Source organism: Diaporthe citri (assembly GCF_014595645.1).
Source record: "Diaporthe citri strain NFHF-8-4 chromosome Unknown scaffold_12, whole genome shotgun sequence".
Taxonomy (NCBI): Eukaryota; Fungi; Ascomycota; class Sordariomycetes; order Diaporthales; family Diaporthaceae; genus Diaporthe; species Diaporthe citri.
Window position 1 is genome coordinate 713,161 of NW_025064857.1, and position 16,498 is coordinate 729,658.

Below are 16,498 nucleotides of genomic sequence, written 5' to 3' on the forward strand. Positions count from 1 at the left end.
GCAGCCTCGCCGCTGATGAGAGAAGGATGCAGGTCACGTTGGGGGCCAACCTGTGTCGCAAACTACTGGATATCTGAATCCTCCGTCTTCTTGTCGCTGTATTTAATTCCACTTAACCGGAATGGAATCGTGAGTGTGTGGGAGCGGAAGGATGAGGAGGGGGCGAGGGCGGCTTCAGGGTGTTCTCGAAGTACATTGGCTGCAGGTGGGAAAGGGCGGCAGGTAGGCCGCATAAGATTGAAAACGTTTGTGCAACATAGACAACATCCTCATCGCGTTTACTCAACCCTTATGCACAGTGCATCTGAGACAGTCGGCTCCGGACTAGGTGTGTTGGTCTGCAGTAAGATTCCATGTTGCCGCTCTCATCAATTGGTGGTCTGTCCCTACATCAACCTGCCAAGGATGGTCCGGCCCACCATCCAAGTTGAGAAGTTTCACCCGAGGAGCGTCCAGATCAGCTCAGCGGTAGTGAATCGGACCGAGGGGTGGGCGAGAGTACCTGTCTAGTGTATAAACCGACCCCCAAGAAGATATGTAAAAAGAAAGAAAAAGAAATGACTGTGATGTACGGGAGTGAACGTCTTTGAAAACAAAGGTGCACGCCTGGAAACAATATTCTGAAAATATCAGTATTATACTCGTGAATCTACTGTTTCTACCTTCTGCCCAGGACTCAACGAAAATGAGCCTCAACAACCAAGCCTCAGCCGTAGGGCTGCTCACGTTCTTGGCCCACGCAAACACCGCGAGCTTGGCTACTGTAGTGGTCGTTGCTCTTATTTGTGGCCTACTCTTCAGCGAGAAGCTGAGCACAATCGGGGGTGAGAAGGTGAATAGTGAAAGCCCGTGTGACTTACCGCACAAGGGATTGGAACACTGGCTGATAACCGAGGCAGACAAATCTGTCAAAACAGCGGAGCAACTTCATCAGTTGGGTCAGACGGAGATTTCTTTCATGGATGTACTTGGTCGACGGTCCCCGTATCATCCAGGATGGTTTCGACAAGGTAAATCCAGGCCCCTTCGCAGCCGAACACGCCAACATGAGCCTTGACTGATGTGGCTCCATTGTCCAGGCACACGGCAATCCTTTCGAGATTAATGCTCCCGACAACCGTTACGTCTTCGTATCATCGACGAAGCACATCAAGGAGCTCGATTCGGCTCCCGATACGGTGCTGAGCCTCCAAGCGGCTTCTAAGCAGGTCGGTGCCCCAATGAGCCCATTTTATCTGCATTTCACTGGCAACGCCGCGAGGGACTTGCCTGGAAAGCTTTATGTATTTGAGAATTTGGAGTGTATCTGACAAATCCTTCAAATACAGATGCTGCAGCCTATGTATACCATGCACGGGTTCAACTGGTTCGACAGAAGAGGAACAGAGGGCGTTGGATTCATCCGCGCTCTGCGCACGCTCCTGACCAACAACCTGCCTGACATCCTACCAGATCTGAGCGTGATAATTAGGGCGCGCTTTGAAGAGCTACACGCAACGCATCGTGTTGAGAAAGGTAAGCACATATGGAAGTGCCCTCCTGTTGGCCATGGTCGCGAATTTCGCTGACACCAGATCCACTGCCACAGAGACAGGCCGTCGGTACTCGCCAGTGTATCCTATGATCGTCAAGCTGGTGGTTCTGAGCAACGCTGTGTCATTTTTCGGCAAAGATCTGGGTAAGAGAAACTCCTTGGTTTTACCCATGTGCTCTCCTAGCCACGCTTTGGAAACCATGTCGGTCTCGATCAATCCCACTGACAAGTACCACCTTCGCCAGCCAAAAATGAGCATTTCATGAAGTCGGCTTTGGACTACGTCGAGGAGACTCTGATATGCGCTGAGATCGTGAAACTGTTGCCTCCGTTACTTGCACGGTACGTCTCTTGTGCGACTTGAATGTCTTTCAATGCGACTCGCCAATGTTCAGCGATTTCCAAGATCCCGAGAAGCTGACTGCCTGCAGAATTGTGGGCCAGATCATAGGTCGACGACTCAAGTCGCAAGAGGTCATTTTCAATGTACTCTTGCCCATAGCAGAAGAGCGATGCCGAGAGAGAGATTTGAAGGCTGCAGGCCAAGCAGTGCCCCGCCATGTACGCGCCCTTTCTTTCTTACAATATCTGGGTGGTCACCACCGCAGACTAAGACTTCGCTGAAAGCTGACCAAATTTTATGACAGGCCGATTGCATCCAGTGGATCATGGAAACCTCGCCTCGTTCAAGGCCGTGGACACCCAAACGGATCATACATGAGCTGATGGCTATTTGGTTCGGTTCAGTACATGCACTTTCGACGGTGAAACCCCTCCCCCCAAATCTTTCTATCCCTTGGTGCCTTTGGGCAGCAGTCGAACGTGAAGACTAATCTCCTTCTTGTAGACTATTACCTTTGCTATCCATGACCTCTGCCTTCATCCTGAGTATGTTCAGCCTCTACGCGAAGAACTGCAGGCCGGTTATGCCGAGTTTGAGCGCACATCCAAGGGCCTTCCGCTGCTGGATAGCTTCGCCAAGGAGTCCGCACGTCTGACTCCCGTCGAATCTAGTGAGTCATTTGCAGACCCCCTCGCTTCCTGAGGTTCCGTTTATCGTTTTCTGATCAATAATCTTTCACAAAGTGAGTACGCGTCGCTCCGCGCTCAAGCCCTTCACCCTCTCCGACGGCACAGCCGTCCGCCCGGGAGAATGGGCCTGCACACCCGTCCGAAGCATCATGCAGAGCCCCGAGTATTTCCCAGACCCCCTCGAGTTCCGAGGCTTCCGCTTCGCCGAACAAAGGGAAACTGGCACAGATGATTCAGAGGGCGTCGATTTCCGACAGCCAAGCCCGTCGAAGCTGACAGATGCCGACCATCCGTGGCATGTGTGGGGAACGGGCAGAATGGCCTGGTAAGTGACAACCCGCTAAGCTTGGGGTCGCATGAACAGTTGCACAAGACTAACGACTTACAGTCCGGGGAGATTCTATGCCGTCGCGGTTATGAAGGTGGTGCTCGGTCAGGTGATCTTGAACTACAACTGCGAGCTGGCGGAGCCCGAGTCGTCTCGTTGGATGGTCTGGAGGTCAACTATGCTGCCAAAGGCAAGCACTGCGGTGATCTTTACACCGGTTGACGAAGCCACGCAATGAGTTTGTGAAGACGACAGTCTTGGTGACATGGCGAGCAAAGTTGCTTGGGTATCGAAGTATTTCTGTCGACCGGATCGAAATTCTCGAGATGGTTTCAATTCACCCGCTTGCAATGTTCTCGCCGATTTCTTATGTAGCCAATAAATGATTCATCATGAGTTTCGACTGGCAACTGCAATACATACTGCTTGACCGTGCCCTGATTAAACTTTTAATTTTCTATAAAAGTACATAAAGATGAGTACAATGAATTGGAAGAGACTGAAGGGGTTCTTCTATTCACTAGCCAACATGGTAAACAGCAAAAGGCCACTCTGAAAGCATCCTCCTCCAAGTTATCCTACACTTGCGCCTTGGCCGTGGCTTCGGTGGATGCGGGTTGCTTATTCTCTTCCAGGCCATACTCTGTGTGCAGCTCCTTTGACAGTGGCAATTCTTTCTCCAAAAACACTAGCAAGAAGGCGAAAACGCTGATACCCAGCCCAAACCACCAGATTGGTTTCAGGCTCTCAACATAGACGTGGACAACTTCACCCCACAGGTTTGAGTCCAATGTGCGAGAGACGCGCTGCGCCTGGCTAGCAAAAGCATATGCTCTGCCATCCCTGAGCTGGTCTCGTAAAGCCGGCGAAGAAACATGGTCCACACGGTCGTTGACTGCTCCGTTGAAGATGACAGAGGGCACGGTGACACCCCATATGAAACCAAAAGTCTTGATGAAAGAAAATGTCGCCGTGGCAGAGGCCACGTCGGCCTGCGAGAGCCCCGCTAGAATGGAAGGCAGCACAGCTGAGATGGTCATTCCCAGCCCACCAGCGGCGATGAGTTCGAAGAAGGCCCAGGCAACCGTTTTGGTGTTTTCATCGATCATTGTGAACAGCCCGTATCCCAATATCGAGAGACCAAAGGCAATACCATGAATGGGCTTGTAAAAGCCAAATGCACTCAGTGCGATACCAGCAATGGCTGCGAAGAAGAGGCAGCCTATTGCGACGGGGAGGAAGTTGATGCCCGACTGGCGAACCGACGTGGTCAAGACAGCTTGGAAATAGACGGGGAGGAAGTAGCCGAGGGCCTGAAGAGCAACGGAGCCCAGGAATGTCAAGACGAAGCCGATGGCCGACGTGCGGTTGCTGAACAGACGTGTGGGGACGCTGGGGTTCTTTGCAAAGTTCTGCTGGATGTGAAAGGCGATCCAGCCGAGGAAGCCGAGTACCAAGCTGAGAATGACACGCCACGACGACCATGGGTACAACACCCCTCCAGTAACCAAGCCGAACAAGACCGCCACGATGGCGGGGATGAAGATTAGAGTTCCCAGATAGTCGACATGGCGGAGCCCAGACAAGACGTGCCCCTTCTTAGCGGGCAAGTAGAGTGCAATGGGAGCCAGAGGCAGCACACAGATAGGGATGTTCATCCAGAAGATCCAGCGCCAGTTCGCCTGGGCCAGCACGCCGCCCAGCACAGGCCCCAGCGCCGCAGCGACGCCGGCCCAGCCGTTGACGATTCCGAGGTACTTGCCGCGGTCTCGCAGGGGCACCAGGTCGCAGCAGACGATATCAATCAGGACGTATATGCCGCCGGCGACGCCCTGGACGGCCCGCCCCGCGATGAAGGCAGCCGTGTTGTTCGCCCCTCCGGCGATGCCGCTGCCGACGATGAAGAGGACGATGGACACGACGGTGGGCATCTTGCGGCCCAGGATGTCGGCGAGCTGGCCCACGAGTGGCTGCAGGACCGACGACGCGAAGACGAACGAGTTGCCGATCCACACGTACTCGGTGGCGCCGCCGAGCTCCTCTGTGATGGTCGGCAGCGCCGTCGTGACGATCATGGTGTCCAGGGCCGAGATGAATGCGAGCAGGCTCAGCGAGATGATGACTATCCAGAACTGGGGCGGGTGCCTCTTGCGCGGGGCGGGCTGGTCGTCGGCCGGCGGCGAGGTTGATGCATTCTGATTAGGATCGATAGGCTCTGAGGAAGGAGCTGCGCTAGTCGCGTCAGTTGTTGTTGTCGTTCCCCAGGGGTCGGCGGCAGGTGACTTCTCGCCTTCGATGGCAGTCGGTTCGCCTGCCATCTTGGTTCGATTCGGATTGTTCTGTTGACAGCAACAATGACAACGTCTAGTGTTCTCGCTGTTGATGGGGGAAAGCCACTAGGTTCATGATGGCAAATGGCAGCGTTGAGAAGCACAAAAGGCGCGACCTGCTGCCTGTCTTACTCTCCCTTACAGGTGCTAGGCTCGGGTTGTGGCACACCTCCGACGCTGCGCGTTGGGTGGTCGCACAGAAAGTTCTCCCATCTAGGCGCGCCAACAATTAGTGCAGTCCTTTTGGGGTCTATTATCACGCATGGGTCGGTCAGCTACATGCACGGTCTTGCACGTCCAATGGGGACATGGAAATCAGCTGTTCCGTTGGCAGACTGACAGGGTCTCACACCCACAGTGCAAACAAAGCACTTGGCATACTAACCATAGATCCTCGCAGACCACAAGATCGAATCTCTAGTGTATGCTGTCAGCTTAACTTGCAGTCAGCCTTCCTTGGTCAGTTCAGCAACTAACCAAGGTTGGTCACATCCGAGCGAGATGTCACATTGCCGCCCCCACGGCCGGCCCGCATCCGGCACACCCCCAGGTACTACTAGTAGAGCCTCATGTTACACAGAGTCTCGTACTTATTACTTACCTTGCAGGTTAACATTGAAGTTTCATGCCGTCAGCTTCCGTATCAATAATTGGTCAACTTCAGGTGCCTCAAAGCACCTTACCTGGGTTGTATCTCTGTGTTACATCACATGCGATCCTTAAAAACCCCCGGGCCTACATCCCGCGCGCTTAGGTCGAGCCTTTCGAGATTGTACACCATATTGGCGGGTCCTACGGCTTACACGCGTTCCCCGTTCCCACCATTAGCCGGTTACGCCTAGTTCTCTCGGTTAAACCCGCACAGACCCTCCCTGCAACTTGCCAGCGACTGGCATCTTATGCACACCCCCCTGCTTATCCTACTCGCGGCCCCCCAACCACACGCCCTCGTATGATTCCAGGAGGGTTACACTGGGTACTACGCGAGCCTCATATGCGGTGACATGTCAGTTGAACGACGGTGTATAAAGTCCCGTGCATCTACGGTGTCTCACTATCTCCTCGAAGGAATCTCGACTGATCACCAATCATCTGCATCTCAAGCTCCTGGCCAAGGAAGGAATCTTGGTTCCTGGAGACCCGTCTCTTGATCATAACCGATTTGGAAGACCGGTAAGCGCAGCCGGGTGAGCGGCAAGGAACCAACGGGGGGTTAACTGTATTAGCGACAACGACATGCGAGCGCCGTTGATGTAGGATACGCTGCTTGACCGCAATGAACCAGGCAGCAGCAAGGCTCAGCTGGGCTTCACGGGATGCTGGGTATTTTTGTGGCTGATGATTATTAGCAGCCAGGGGAGGGCCGTGAGAACCCTTCTGCTGGCATGCGTCTCGTCAGCCCTTGCGGGCTCCAGGGTCTCGTCTACCACCCTTTTCTTCCCTGAAATCCGGGTCTCCTGACTTCTTTTCACCGTAAGCATTGGTCAAGTAATATTCTCTCGCTCTGCTTGTGCCATCTACGAATCACGTATCGCCCTCTGACAATGGCTTACTCCAGCGCTATCGATGCCTTGAAAGAGGCCATCCCGGATGGCGTCTTCACACAGCGTGGAGAGGAACTGTACGAGACGCTCAACGGCTCGTACCTCTCCGGCTTCGAGAGTGATCTCAAGCCGTACTGGATTGTGCAGCCTAAAACCAAAGAGGACGTTTCCGCTTTTGTGAAGGTGGTCAGCAGCCGTTCGGACGACATCGTATTTGCTGTCCGTGGCGGAGGGCAGCAGCCTCTTCCCGGGTGTGCAAACATTCAGGATGGAATTACTCTGGACCTTGCCCTATTGAAAGGCGTCGAATCGAGTAACGGCCTTGTCAAGATTGGAGCAGGTGAGCGGTGGGGTGCGGTGTACGATAAGCTGGCTGAAGAGGGTCTGTCTGTTGCAGGCGGAAGGTCTGCATCCAATGGCATTGGAGGCCTGACTACCGAGGGTTTGCCTTCCCAAATTTGTATTTCATGACCCTATTGACTAATTCTGCGCAGGAGGATTGTCTTTCTTCTCGAGCCGTCAGGGTTTCATGTGCGATAATGTGATCAATTTCGAGGTTGTTCTCGCCTCGGGTGACATCGTTCAAGCAAATGCCAAGGACCACTCCGATCTATGGAGGGGGCTGAAGGGTGCCGGAAACAACCTGGGCATCGTCACACGCTATGACTTCCGGACTTTCAAGCAGGGAAAAATTTGGGGAGGCTTCCTCTACTACTTTGCCCCAACCTTCCCCAGCCAGCTCGAAGCCCTCGTCAAGGTGCTGAACGACCCCGTCGAGAGCAAGAGGACCCATCTCATGGTCAGCACTGGCTACTCGGCCTTATTTGGGGACGAAGTCATGTGTCTGAACCAGCCATACTATCTCGACGAGGTCGAGAACCCTCCCGTGATCGACGTCTTCAGCAAGATGCAGCCGCAGATAGACGCCTTGAACACCATGCGCCTGCAAACCGTCTCGGAGGCGGCGCAAGAGCAGGCAGGGGGGACTCAAAGCCAAGTGAGGTATGCTCTCAAAACCTCTTGTCATGTTCGTGATGCGAGGGCTAACCGGCGGCAGATGCGCTTACATGAACATCACCGTCAAGGCCGACGTGGCCACCCTGCAGGCGGCAACAGACATCTACACCGGAGGCCTTGACCCCGTCAAGTCTGTTGCGGGTCTCTTGGCCTCCTTCACGCTGCAGCCGTACCCAACCTCCCTGATGGAACAGTCAGAGGAGACCGGGGGCAACTCACTGGGGCTCAAGCGCTCCGACGGCCCTCTGGTCTCGGTGCTGCTGCTTTCGTACTGGCAGAACAAGAGCGACGATGATGCTGTCTTATCCTTCATGAAGGAGTCCCTCGAGAAGATGAAGCAGGATGCTGCCGGGCGCGGGACGCTGCTGCCGTTCGTGTACATGAACTACGCGTGGACTCACCAGGACCCCATCAACTCGTATGGCACTCAGAACAAGAAGAAGCTACAGGATGCGAGCAAGAAGTATGATCCTAAGGGGCTTTTCCAGAAGGCGTGCCCCGGTGGATTTAAGCTCTTCCCCTGAAATGCGGGTGATCATGGGAACCAAGAGGCACTGTATCAGTTGGATCCAAAGTATATAGACTGAGTAGTTAGCAAAAAGCGTAGTTGAATGCAGCATTATCAACAAGCACTCAAAATGTCCAGTTTTTAGACTTCCCAGAACTGTCTTCTATATCTTATTTTCCCCCTAATGCAACATTGGTCGTGAATCGTACGCGGTAAGCTAGGATCGACGACCGAAGGATGGACGAAGATCCTCGGCCGTTCGTCCGGCAGCAATCGGTCTCACCACATGCACCCAAAGGTATCTATCGCCCACGCCTGCAGCACCAAATAGGCAGGTACACGTCATCTTGCCGCCGCCGCCGCCTTGAAGGGCAGATTAGGGCACCGTGCGGAATCCTTCATGCGGGACAGACATGGTCCTCGCTCACATGGGTAGGTGGCTGCCAAGATCAAACATCCTCTCGCCGCATGCATCGACCGCAGGCAACAGGTGTAACGATACAGGGGATGCGTCTTCGAGCTGAGGTTGCACTGTATACCAGCAGTTGCAGGTTCTAATGCCGTGGATATTCACCTAATTGCATGATGAGGCGACCGACGGTTGATAACTCTGCCGAACAAGCCACCATTACCGCCCGCCTGATCCTTCGCTGCGGCTGGGCAGTATGGTCTAAACGGCATCTCCCCTGAACAAATCGCCTCCTTCTGATTGCGGCTGTTTCGAGCTTGAGATCTCACATCACATATCCCGCGGACATCGGGGGCCGTGATATTACGTTATTTTCTAGTGCCAGCGACTCGTGTGAACGGGTCACTTCAGTCCAAGTGTCGAGGCTCGCTTTCTGCTATCCATTCTTCCCACAATCTTTTACAGCAAACTCATCATGAGAGCCCAGAGGCAGATTTGGCTGCTATTGGCGATTCTAGCCCAGCCACTCCGAGTCTACTCCCGTGGTTGGTCTGTCATTGACATCAACCGAGATGAGAGTGAGGTAGTCGAGCGAGATGTGTGCGTCGTGGGCGGAGGAGCCAGCGGTGTTCATGCTGCGGTATCACTCATGGACTTGAACAAGACTGTGATCGTGATCGAGCGCGATGCCCAGCTAGGAGGTGCCACACAAACGTACATAGATCCGGACACCGGGGCGCCCGTGGACATCGGCGTGGTTGTCTACCAGCCGTTCCCGGCCGTGCAGGAGTTCTTCGACAAATTCCAGATATCATTGATCAACACATCAACTGCCGACGTTAATGCGCCGGGCCAGCCACCAAATCCTTCCGTTCCCGCCCCTTTATTCAACACCATTCGGAAACACGCAGACTTCCGGGACGGCTCGGATGTATCGTGGACTGAGTTCCCCGATGTTGCGGGTGCTTTGCAACGAATGGCTGCAGTGCTGTCCCAATATTCGTACGTTTTGGAAGGCGACGATCTTCCGGATCCAGTGCCACAAGATCTGTACTCGCCTTTCGGTGAATTCGTGGACAAGTACAACCTGTCGGCCGCTTTTCGGATTACATACGCAGTCGGACAGGGAACAGGAGACATGCTTCATATGCCCACCATTAACGTCATCAAATACTTCAACCTGGGAGACATTCAGGCCCTATCTCAGGGCTACCTGACATCAGCAAAGGGGAACAACTCAGAGCTGTATTACAAGGCCACCGAATATCTGGGAGCACGAAATGTCATGCTCCAATCCACGGTCATCGCCACCGAGCGCCAAAACACATCAACAGGCCGATCCGAACTCCTCGTCTCAAGCCGCGACGGCGGCCCCAAACTCCTCTCATGCTCCCAGATCCTCCTGACCATCCCGCCCACCCTCTCCAACCTCGCCGGCTGGGACCTCACCCCGCAAGAGCGCGCCGTCTTCTCGCAGTACACCACAGCCAACGGGTACTGGACGGGCCTGGTCCGCGGCATCGGCATGAACCAGACCGTGAGCTTCGACAACGCCGCGGCCCACACCCCCTTCAACATCCCCGTGCTGCCCGCGCTGTACCACGTCGCGCCCGTCGGCACCATCGACGACGTGTGGTGGGTCAAGTTCGGCGCCGACGCGCCGACGCTCACGGACGCGCAGGTGCGGGCCTACGCCACCCGCCAGATCCAGACGCTGCAGGCGGCCAAGGGGTTCCCCGTCACGGAGCCGGAGTGGCTGGTCTTCAAGTCGCACTCGCCGTTCCACTTGCAGGTTCCGGGCGAGGCGATCCGGGACGGGTTTTATACGGAGTTGTCGGCGCTGCAGGGGGGGCTGGGTGGGACTATGTTTTACAGCGGCGCGGCGTTCCATACTCATTACAGTGCTTATCTGTGGCGGTTCAACCGTGATGTTGTGATCCCCAAGATGCTGAACCAGGCTGGACGCGTGTGACAGTACATGCATGCCGCAACGTTTTCAGATGGTCATACCTACCGGCAGCGGGGCCTTGATGTTGCACAGAAACTTTCCAACAGATTGACGCTCGTATCGACGAGCTATTCGGTATATTGATGAACCGTTTCTCGTTCGAAAGTCCATTCTATATTGTTTGAGGTCGATACAGTGTATTCTCGTCGTTATCTTGGGGATGCAGAAAGACTTGATTGTAGCTTAAGTATCAATCAAATCCAGACCTTAAGAATTTCTCTTTTCCTTCTAGTTGGCCTCAACGGATTATAACATCTCGTTGTGGGCTTTCATCTAACCATTCTTGAAATGCTACCCAGTTGCTGACCGTAATCGTTGCCAGTCCTGCCCTCTGGTATTCCTCCTCGTGCCACACCTTCGGCGAGGGCAAGGCCACACTCGATGTTCTATGTTTAATGGAACCATTTTCTACAAGGAGAAGACAGTGAAAGTCAGGGCAGTATTCTTCGGGGTCTAATTGCTGATTCTTCAGCACGGGCAAGCAGAACATCGCCACGGATTCTTTCTCCCCGGGTGCGAACGTCTCAATATCGAGCGTGCCAAGGAAACCATCATCAAACGGTAGACATTGACCATTTGTGCCGTGAACTCTCACTTCCCACGGCATCTTCCGCCGGACGTGATCTGGTAGACCCGATTGGACCACCGTGACCGGCTTGAGGTGCCCAAAGAGATGGATCCATCCGTCAAGAACAGCTCCGTAGGGATCGGCGGTCGCAAATCTGAAACGAGCATCTTTGAACGTCGCCGCTGGTCTGTATCGGACACCCTGACCGCCCATGCCATAGTCAATGTTGCCGCTTAGACTCGCCCACGACCAGGAAGGTGCCAGGTATTGCTCTGGTACTCTCAGTCTGCCAGGAAAATGTCTCCAGCAGAGGTCAATAAGCGCGGTCGATCGCCAAAGACCGGCGAGGTACTCTTCACTAACATCTTTGCGCAGTTCCGCTGTCTCCCTTGCTAGACCTGACAATGCCGGGAGCTTGTCTCCATCGTGAGTGAAAACGCGTGCAGAATAATCCTGAACAACCTTATGCCAAGCCGAGTATTTGACTCGGTGCTCGTTCCCAGAGTCATACAAGAGCGGTGGGCGGCGTGGTGATTTAAGCGGATCCCCATCTGGCCATGCTTCGCTTGCTTCTAGCTCCCTGCATTCCCAATATACCTCTTCTTCCGCAAAGTGCACGATGCGGTGAGAGAGGATTCTCTCCTGAAATACCCAGCCGCGGTCCGCCAGGTGTCCAAGTTTCCCCCCTAATTTCTGGTTCTCTTCTGGCTCGCCGCTACTGATGCAACTGGCATTACCATGACACCAAGCCACGGAGGGCAAAAGCGGGTTCGAAATCAATTGTAACGGCTGGATACCAGCCACATTTCGCTTCCTGAAGCACCCTTGGTTCTCGTGCGCGGCGCAGCTTGCGGAAATAGTGAGGAAGGCATATTTGTAAATGAGTGCCATCCTTGAAGCTTCCCGGCTCCAGTCTTCGCGCGAGTCCTGGAGGATGCAGAGCCTGTCAATCCAGATATACTTCAGGTCTAAGCGATGAGCGATGGTGAAAGTATCTAGAATCGTCTTAGGGAGGACTCCCATAGATGTACCTTCCCACATGTCCTTGACCGTCTTTTGCGTCAACATGTAACAGCCCTCCCCACTGCCCCAGCGGTAGCTGACAGCGGCATACCTTGTGTCAGGGGCGGCATTTGTTGTGAGTTGGAAAGTACCCGCCGAGTGATCAGGGATTATCAATCTTGTAGGTCGCTGAGAATCCGATGGACTGGTGATTTGACACAAGTTATGGTTGCGCAGACAGTGGTCTATCCAGATTTTGGTCTGACTATAAGTCGAAGCAGAATCAGTTGTTTCGGCTAGGATTGGACCGTGTTGTGAGTGATCGCCAACATACGCTACGACATGTTAGAAAGAATCACGCGGTGGCAGCATAAAGTTAGGAATATCACGTACAACGATTCATCCAAATATTAAAGTCCATGAAGAGGCCATGAGGTCCCTGGAGGATGTTCAGGCCAAGACCAAAATGTGCTTTGGAAATCTCTTGTATTGCCACTTTCAACCCACCATCATGCCAGTGGCATAATGAACTTTTAAGCTTTCTCGACCGGTGGCTCACAGTCTCACGACATATAGCATGCCAGAATAGATGACACAGACGACAACTCCCAGATTGACTGAAACAGCAGTCAATAAGCTCGAAGAGGGTACTATGATGTGGAATCCAGAATCGTTCTGGTGGAAAGTCGTGCGAGGTCTTCCGGTCTTCGAATGAGCAGATGGGTGGCGGCTGTTGAACCAATCGTTTACAAGGGGAGCACAGCTGAGTCGGAGGATCAAGACAATGCTCTCTTCCCACGACGTCGAAAGGTCCAGTGTACGTGACGGCCGGAACCACTTGTTGCACCAGCTGCCGGCTTCGTTCCTGATCTAAAAGTGCGAGCACATTGTTCAAAGACTCGAATGCCGACCGGCCATCTGCGTGAGTGTTGTCTTCCAACGAAGCATCAAGAGCGGGAGCGGTTGCGTCCATGGTGAAGAAGCACTTCTGGCACGGTGCCAACTCGGCTGAGGGGTGGCAATGGAGTTCCTTGAATGACGAAGAGGAAAAGAATGACATGTATCCAGGAGGGTGGAGGTGCCACAGGAGCGGGGTTGATTCAGTGAAAACCTCTCTTGGTGACACAAACTCGTCATCTTCGATCCATAAACAGAAGGTCTTGTCAACGTGGCGTTGCAGACCGGTGTGGCTGAAAAGAGCAGTCTATGGTCATCCAACGTGCAAAAATGGCTAAGTATGATGCACAATAACAGAGACTGGCAAATTGCCATTGGTTGGTGACTCGGCAGAACAAATGCTGTATCCTGCTCGACTTCGAACGGGATGTCACCCCGGATCTGTTGACCCAGACCTTCCCGGATACCGTTAATGTTGTACTCATTATGGGCATATGTTACGTCTGGATCGATTCGCTGTGTATCATCCACGACTCACCCATCGACTGGGCGGAGGCTACGCTCATGGGCGACGTTTACCAGGATACCCTGGTCACTATTATCGCAGACGCCGTAAAGGACGTGTTCGCAGTACTGTCGTTTGTGGACGGAAGATCTGCATGGTGCCAGCGCGAGCCCCTTGCGAAGGTGTCCGGGCTTTTCGTGCGGCGCTTCTAGCCAACAAAAGGCGGTATTGCCAAGAGAACAAGGACGTATCTCGCAGGGGACGTTCTCTTACTCCTTTTTCTGTTCATTCGAGACTCAGAAAGAGTATCCAATGCCTTTGAATGTGTCGCTAAATGGAATACCATTGTGATAAGACTTTCACGGCCGATCCCCCCGCGCAGGTAGAGACCAGGCGGGAACTCAAGCTTATTTGAGATGAAGTGTCAGGGATGGCTACGCAAGACTGATGATGAGTCAGACAAAGAAAAGCTATTGTCTAGTATAATGTGAGCGGGAGTGTAATCTGAACGTGAGTACCATTTGAAATGTTCGTCTACGAGGCATCACAGGACCTAATTAAATACTGGTATTGTCCGTGCTCACATCCATCTACCTGCGAACAGATGGATCCTTCTGCGGATCATATCTTGGTAGTCCATCCAATGGAGCGTATTTCTCACAGAGATATGCCATGTCATTCAACGCACTTTTCAGTCGAAGGTATTAGTTCCGAACGAGGGTAGATCAGAACAGTATGTTGGGTGACTCACGTGTGCCTGCTTAGGGCCTCTGGATGACCCGCAGAGTAATTGATGAGATAATGCAGACAGTACAACCTGTTCCGGTCGTCAAACTCGGCCTTCGGCGCCGCAGGTGGGAAGAGTTGCTGGTACTCGTGAAGATATCGCTGACCCAGGTAGTGTGCAGCGTCACGGCGCCACATGCCCAGCTCCATCTCATTGTGGGCATAGTAAGACCCACAATCGTAGAAGATGACATCCCCAGTCTCCTCATCAGTGCCGGTGTTTCCCGCCCAAATGTTTGCGTGGATTAGCCTCGGAATTATGGGGTCAGGCCCCTCCTGCAGAACATCAAGGAGCCTCGGGCAAACAGCAGACAGCACCTGCTCAGCGACGGCGGCCAGCTCTGGCCAACGACCGTTGTTTTCCGCATCGACTCGGAGGGTGTTTGAAAGCAGGCGAGTGAAGAACTTTCTCCAGCTTGTTTCCCAATCCGTAACGTGGTTCACCTTGCCGTTAAATGTTGTCACATCAAAGCCGAACATGCCATTCGGCGACGTGTTGCTGTGGAGCTGAACCACTCGCCTCGCAAGCTTCAACGGATCTGGCAGGCCCAGCTGTATGTCCTTGAAGTCTCCAATAAAAAAGTAGGTCTCAGGGAAGCCGACGTTGAACTTGCCCCAGCCAAGGGGTTTCGGGACCATTCCTGGACAAAAAGAGTCGATGGTAGAACTCGCTGCGAACTCACCATGAAGCATGTTCTTGCCATGGTCCCTGAGTGCTAGCTGGATCATACCAATACCGTTAGATGGTTCGCGCAGGAGTTCCAATTACAAGTGGGCTAATCACCTTCATGAAGTACTTCTTCAAGTCGCCGTTGGGTAATTCAACCGTTACGCAGCCTGTCTGCGTCCAGGCGGATGAGCCATATGACTCTGCCGAGAGAACGACGGAGCCGGGCGGGAACACTGGGGTCATATTAGCACATAGTCATGGACAACTACGAGTCATGTCAACATACATAAGATAACGGCGCCGTCCATAGGAAGGTCGCCTTCTATCTCCTCCAGGTGTTTTTGTAAAGACGGCTCAGGCTGTGTTGCCGCGGTAGCTGAAGTGATGGAGCCCGCCATGACCGGCTAGGACGAGAATAGTAGGTCAGTGCGTGATGAATCCGACACCAACTTGAGTCTCAAATGTCTATAGTCAGAATCCGAATCCTGTGGCTAAGGTGCGATCTGGTAAGCAGATTTTTGGAAATCAAAGAGTTTGAAGAAGGGCGAGTTGGTCGTGCAAAACGACAACGAGCCCAGTGTAGAAATCCAACGGAGTTCAGGTGTTTCTAAACTTACTCTCATATGCAATCAATCGTATCGTTTTGGCGCTAGTAAGCTGCACAACACACACCACACCCTTTTTCCTCCTCACTTCGTTTTTCAACTATTTTCACCTTCTATATAACAAATATACCCTTAATCCAAATATACCTTATATTAAAAGATAGCTACTTTTTTTTAATTCTTTTAATATTTATTTAAAAAGGGTAAAGAAATTATTTAATATATAAGGTATATTAATATTTAATTTTAAAAATAAATTTAAAATTTTAAGGGAAAGGTGTTTTTAAGTAAATTTAGGTATAATTACCTTTTATTTATAGTAATTTTAAGGTAATTCTTAAATTTTATTATTCTTTATTACTCCTTTAAATTTAACTTTAACTTAAGTTATTTTTAATTTTAATTTAAACATACCTTATACTTTTAATACTTTCTTTTCCCTCCTTAAATTTATATTAAAAGAATTAAAAAGAAAGCAGCTTTCTTTTAATATAGGTAATTATTAAATTAAAGCTATATTAAGAAACTTAAATAAAGTGCGATTAAAAAAGGGTGTGATGTGTGTTGTGCAGCTTATTAGCGCCAAAACGATGCGATTAATTGCATATGAGAGTAACTTTGTAATCCTTGTAGACAGGGGTCAAGAGGGCCTCGACGATCGCTCGACAGTCAAATGCTGTTACAATGTCCCAACCAACAACCGGCCCAGACATTAACCGCCCCGAGCCCCTCCCATATCTGCGGGGTCCTGCATA

At 52.4% G+C, this 16,498-nt stretch overlaps 7 protein-coding genes across 7 annotated transcripts; 4 read left to right on the forward strand and 3 right to left on the reverse strand.

Annotated features, from left to right (window-relative positions):
* Positions 1-962: 962 nt before the first annotated feature.
* INS49_004500 (uncharacterized protein) lies at positions 963-3,132 on the forward strand (the record flags this gene model as incomplete). The annotated part of the gene is made up of 10 exons (XM_043165289.1): positions 963-1,010; positions 1,080-1,208; positions 1,329-1,515; positions 1,589-1,678; positions 1,780-1,876; positions 1,966-2,095; positions 2,182-2,298; positions 2,382-2,547; positions 2,621-2,891; positions 2,955-3,132. The coding sequence occupies 10 exons, from the start codon at positions 963-965 to the stop codon at positions 3,130-3,132; spliced, it is 1,413 nt and encodes a 470-aa protein (XP_043018004.1).
* Positions 3,133-3,472: 340 nt separating this feature from the next.
* On the reverse strand, positions 3,473-5,212 carry INS49_004501 (uncharacterized protein; the record flags this gene model as incomplete). Its single annotated transcript, XM_043165290.1, has 1 exon — positions 3,473-5,212. One exon carries the CDS (start codon positions 5,210-5,212, stop codon positions 3,473-3,475), a length of 1,740 nt encoding a protein of 579 aa, XP_043018005.1.
* Positions 5,213-6,768: 1,556 nt separating this feature from the next.
* Positions 6,769-8,309, forward strand: INS49_004502 (uncharacterized protein; the record flags this gene model as incomplete). Its single annotated transcript, XM_043165291.1, has 3 exons — positions 6,769-7,108; positions 7,263-7,770; positions 7,826-8,309. The coding sequence occupies 3 exons, from the start codon at positions 6,769-6,771 to the stop codon at positions 8,307-8,309; spliced, it is 1,332 nt and encodes a 443-aa protein (XP_043018006.1).
* Positions 8,310-9,177: 868 nt separating this feature from the next.
* Positions 9,178-10,674, forward strand: INS49_004503 (uncharacterized protein; the record flags this gene model as incomplete). The annotated part of the gene is made up of 1 exon (XM_043165292.1): positions 9,178-10,674. The coding sequence occupies one exon, from the start codon at positions 9,178-9,180 to the stop codon at positions 10,672-10,674; it is 1,497 nt and encodes a 498-aa protein (XP_043018007.1).
* Positions 10,675-10,948: 274 nt separating this feature from the next.
* INS49_004504 (uncharacterized protein) lies at positions 10,949-12,301 on the reverse strand (the record flags this gene model as incomplete). Its single annotated transcript, XM_043165293.1, has 1 exon — positions 10,949-12,301. The coding sequence occupies one exon, from the start codon at positions 12,299-12,301 to the stop codon at positions 10,949-10,951; it is 1,353 nt and encodes a 450-aa protein (XP_043018008.1).
* A 763-nt stretch (positions 12,302-13,064) lies between these two features.
* Positions 13,065-13,894, forward strand: INS49_004505 (uncharacterized protein; the record flags this gene model as incomplete). Its single annotated transcript, XM_043165294.1, has 2 exons — positions 13,065-13,097; positions 13,571-13,894. The coding sequence occupies 2 exons, from the start codon at positions 13,065-13,067 to the stop codon at positions 13,892-13,894; spliced, it is 357 nt and encodes a 118-aa protein (XP_043018009.1).
* Positions 13,895-14,272: 378 nt separating this feature from the next.
* On the reverse strand, positions 14,273-15,536 carry INS49_004506 (uncharacterized protein; the record flags this gene model as incomplete). The annotated part of the gene is made up of 4 exons (XM_043165295.1): positions 14,273-14,369; positions 14,434-15,188; positions 15,253-15,371; positions 15,425-15,536. The coding sequence occupies 4 exons, from the start codon at positions 15,534-15,536 to the stop codon at positions 14,273-14,275; spliced, it is 1,083 nt and encodes a 360-aa protein (XP_043018010.1).
* Positions 15,537-16,498: the final 962 nt, after the last annotated feature.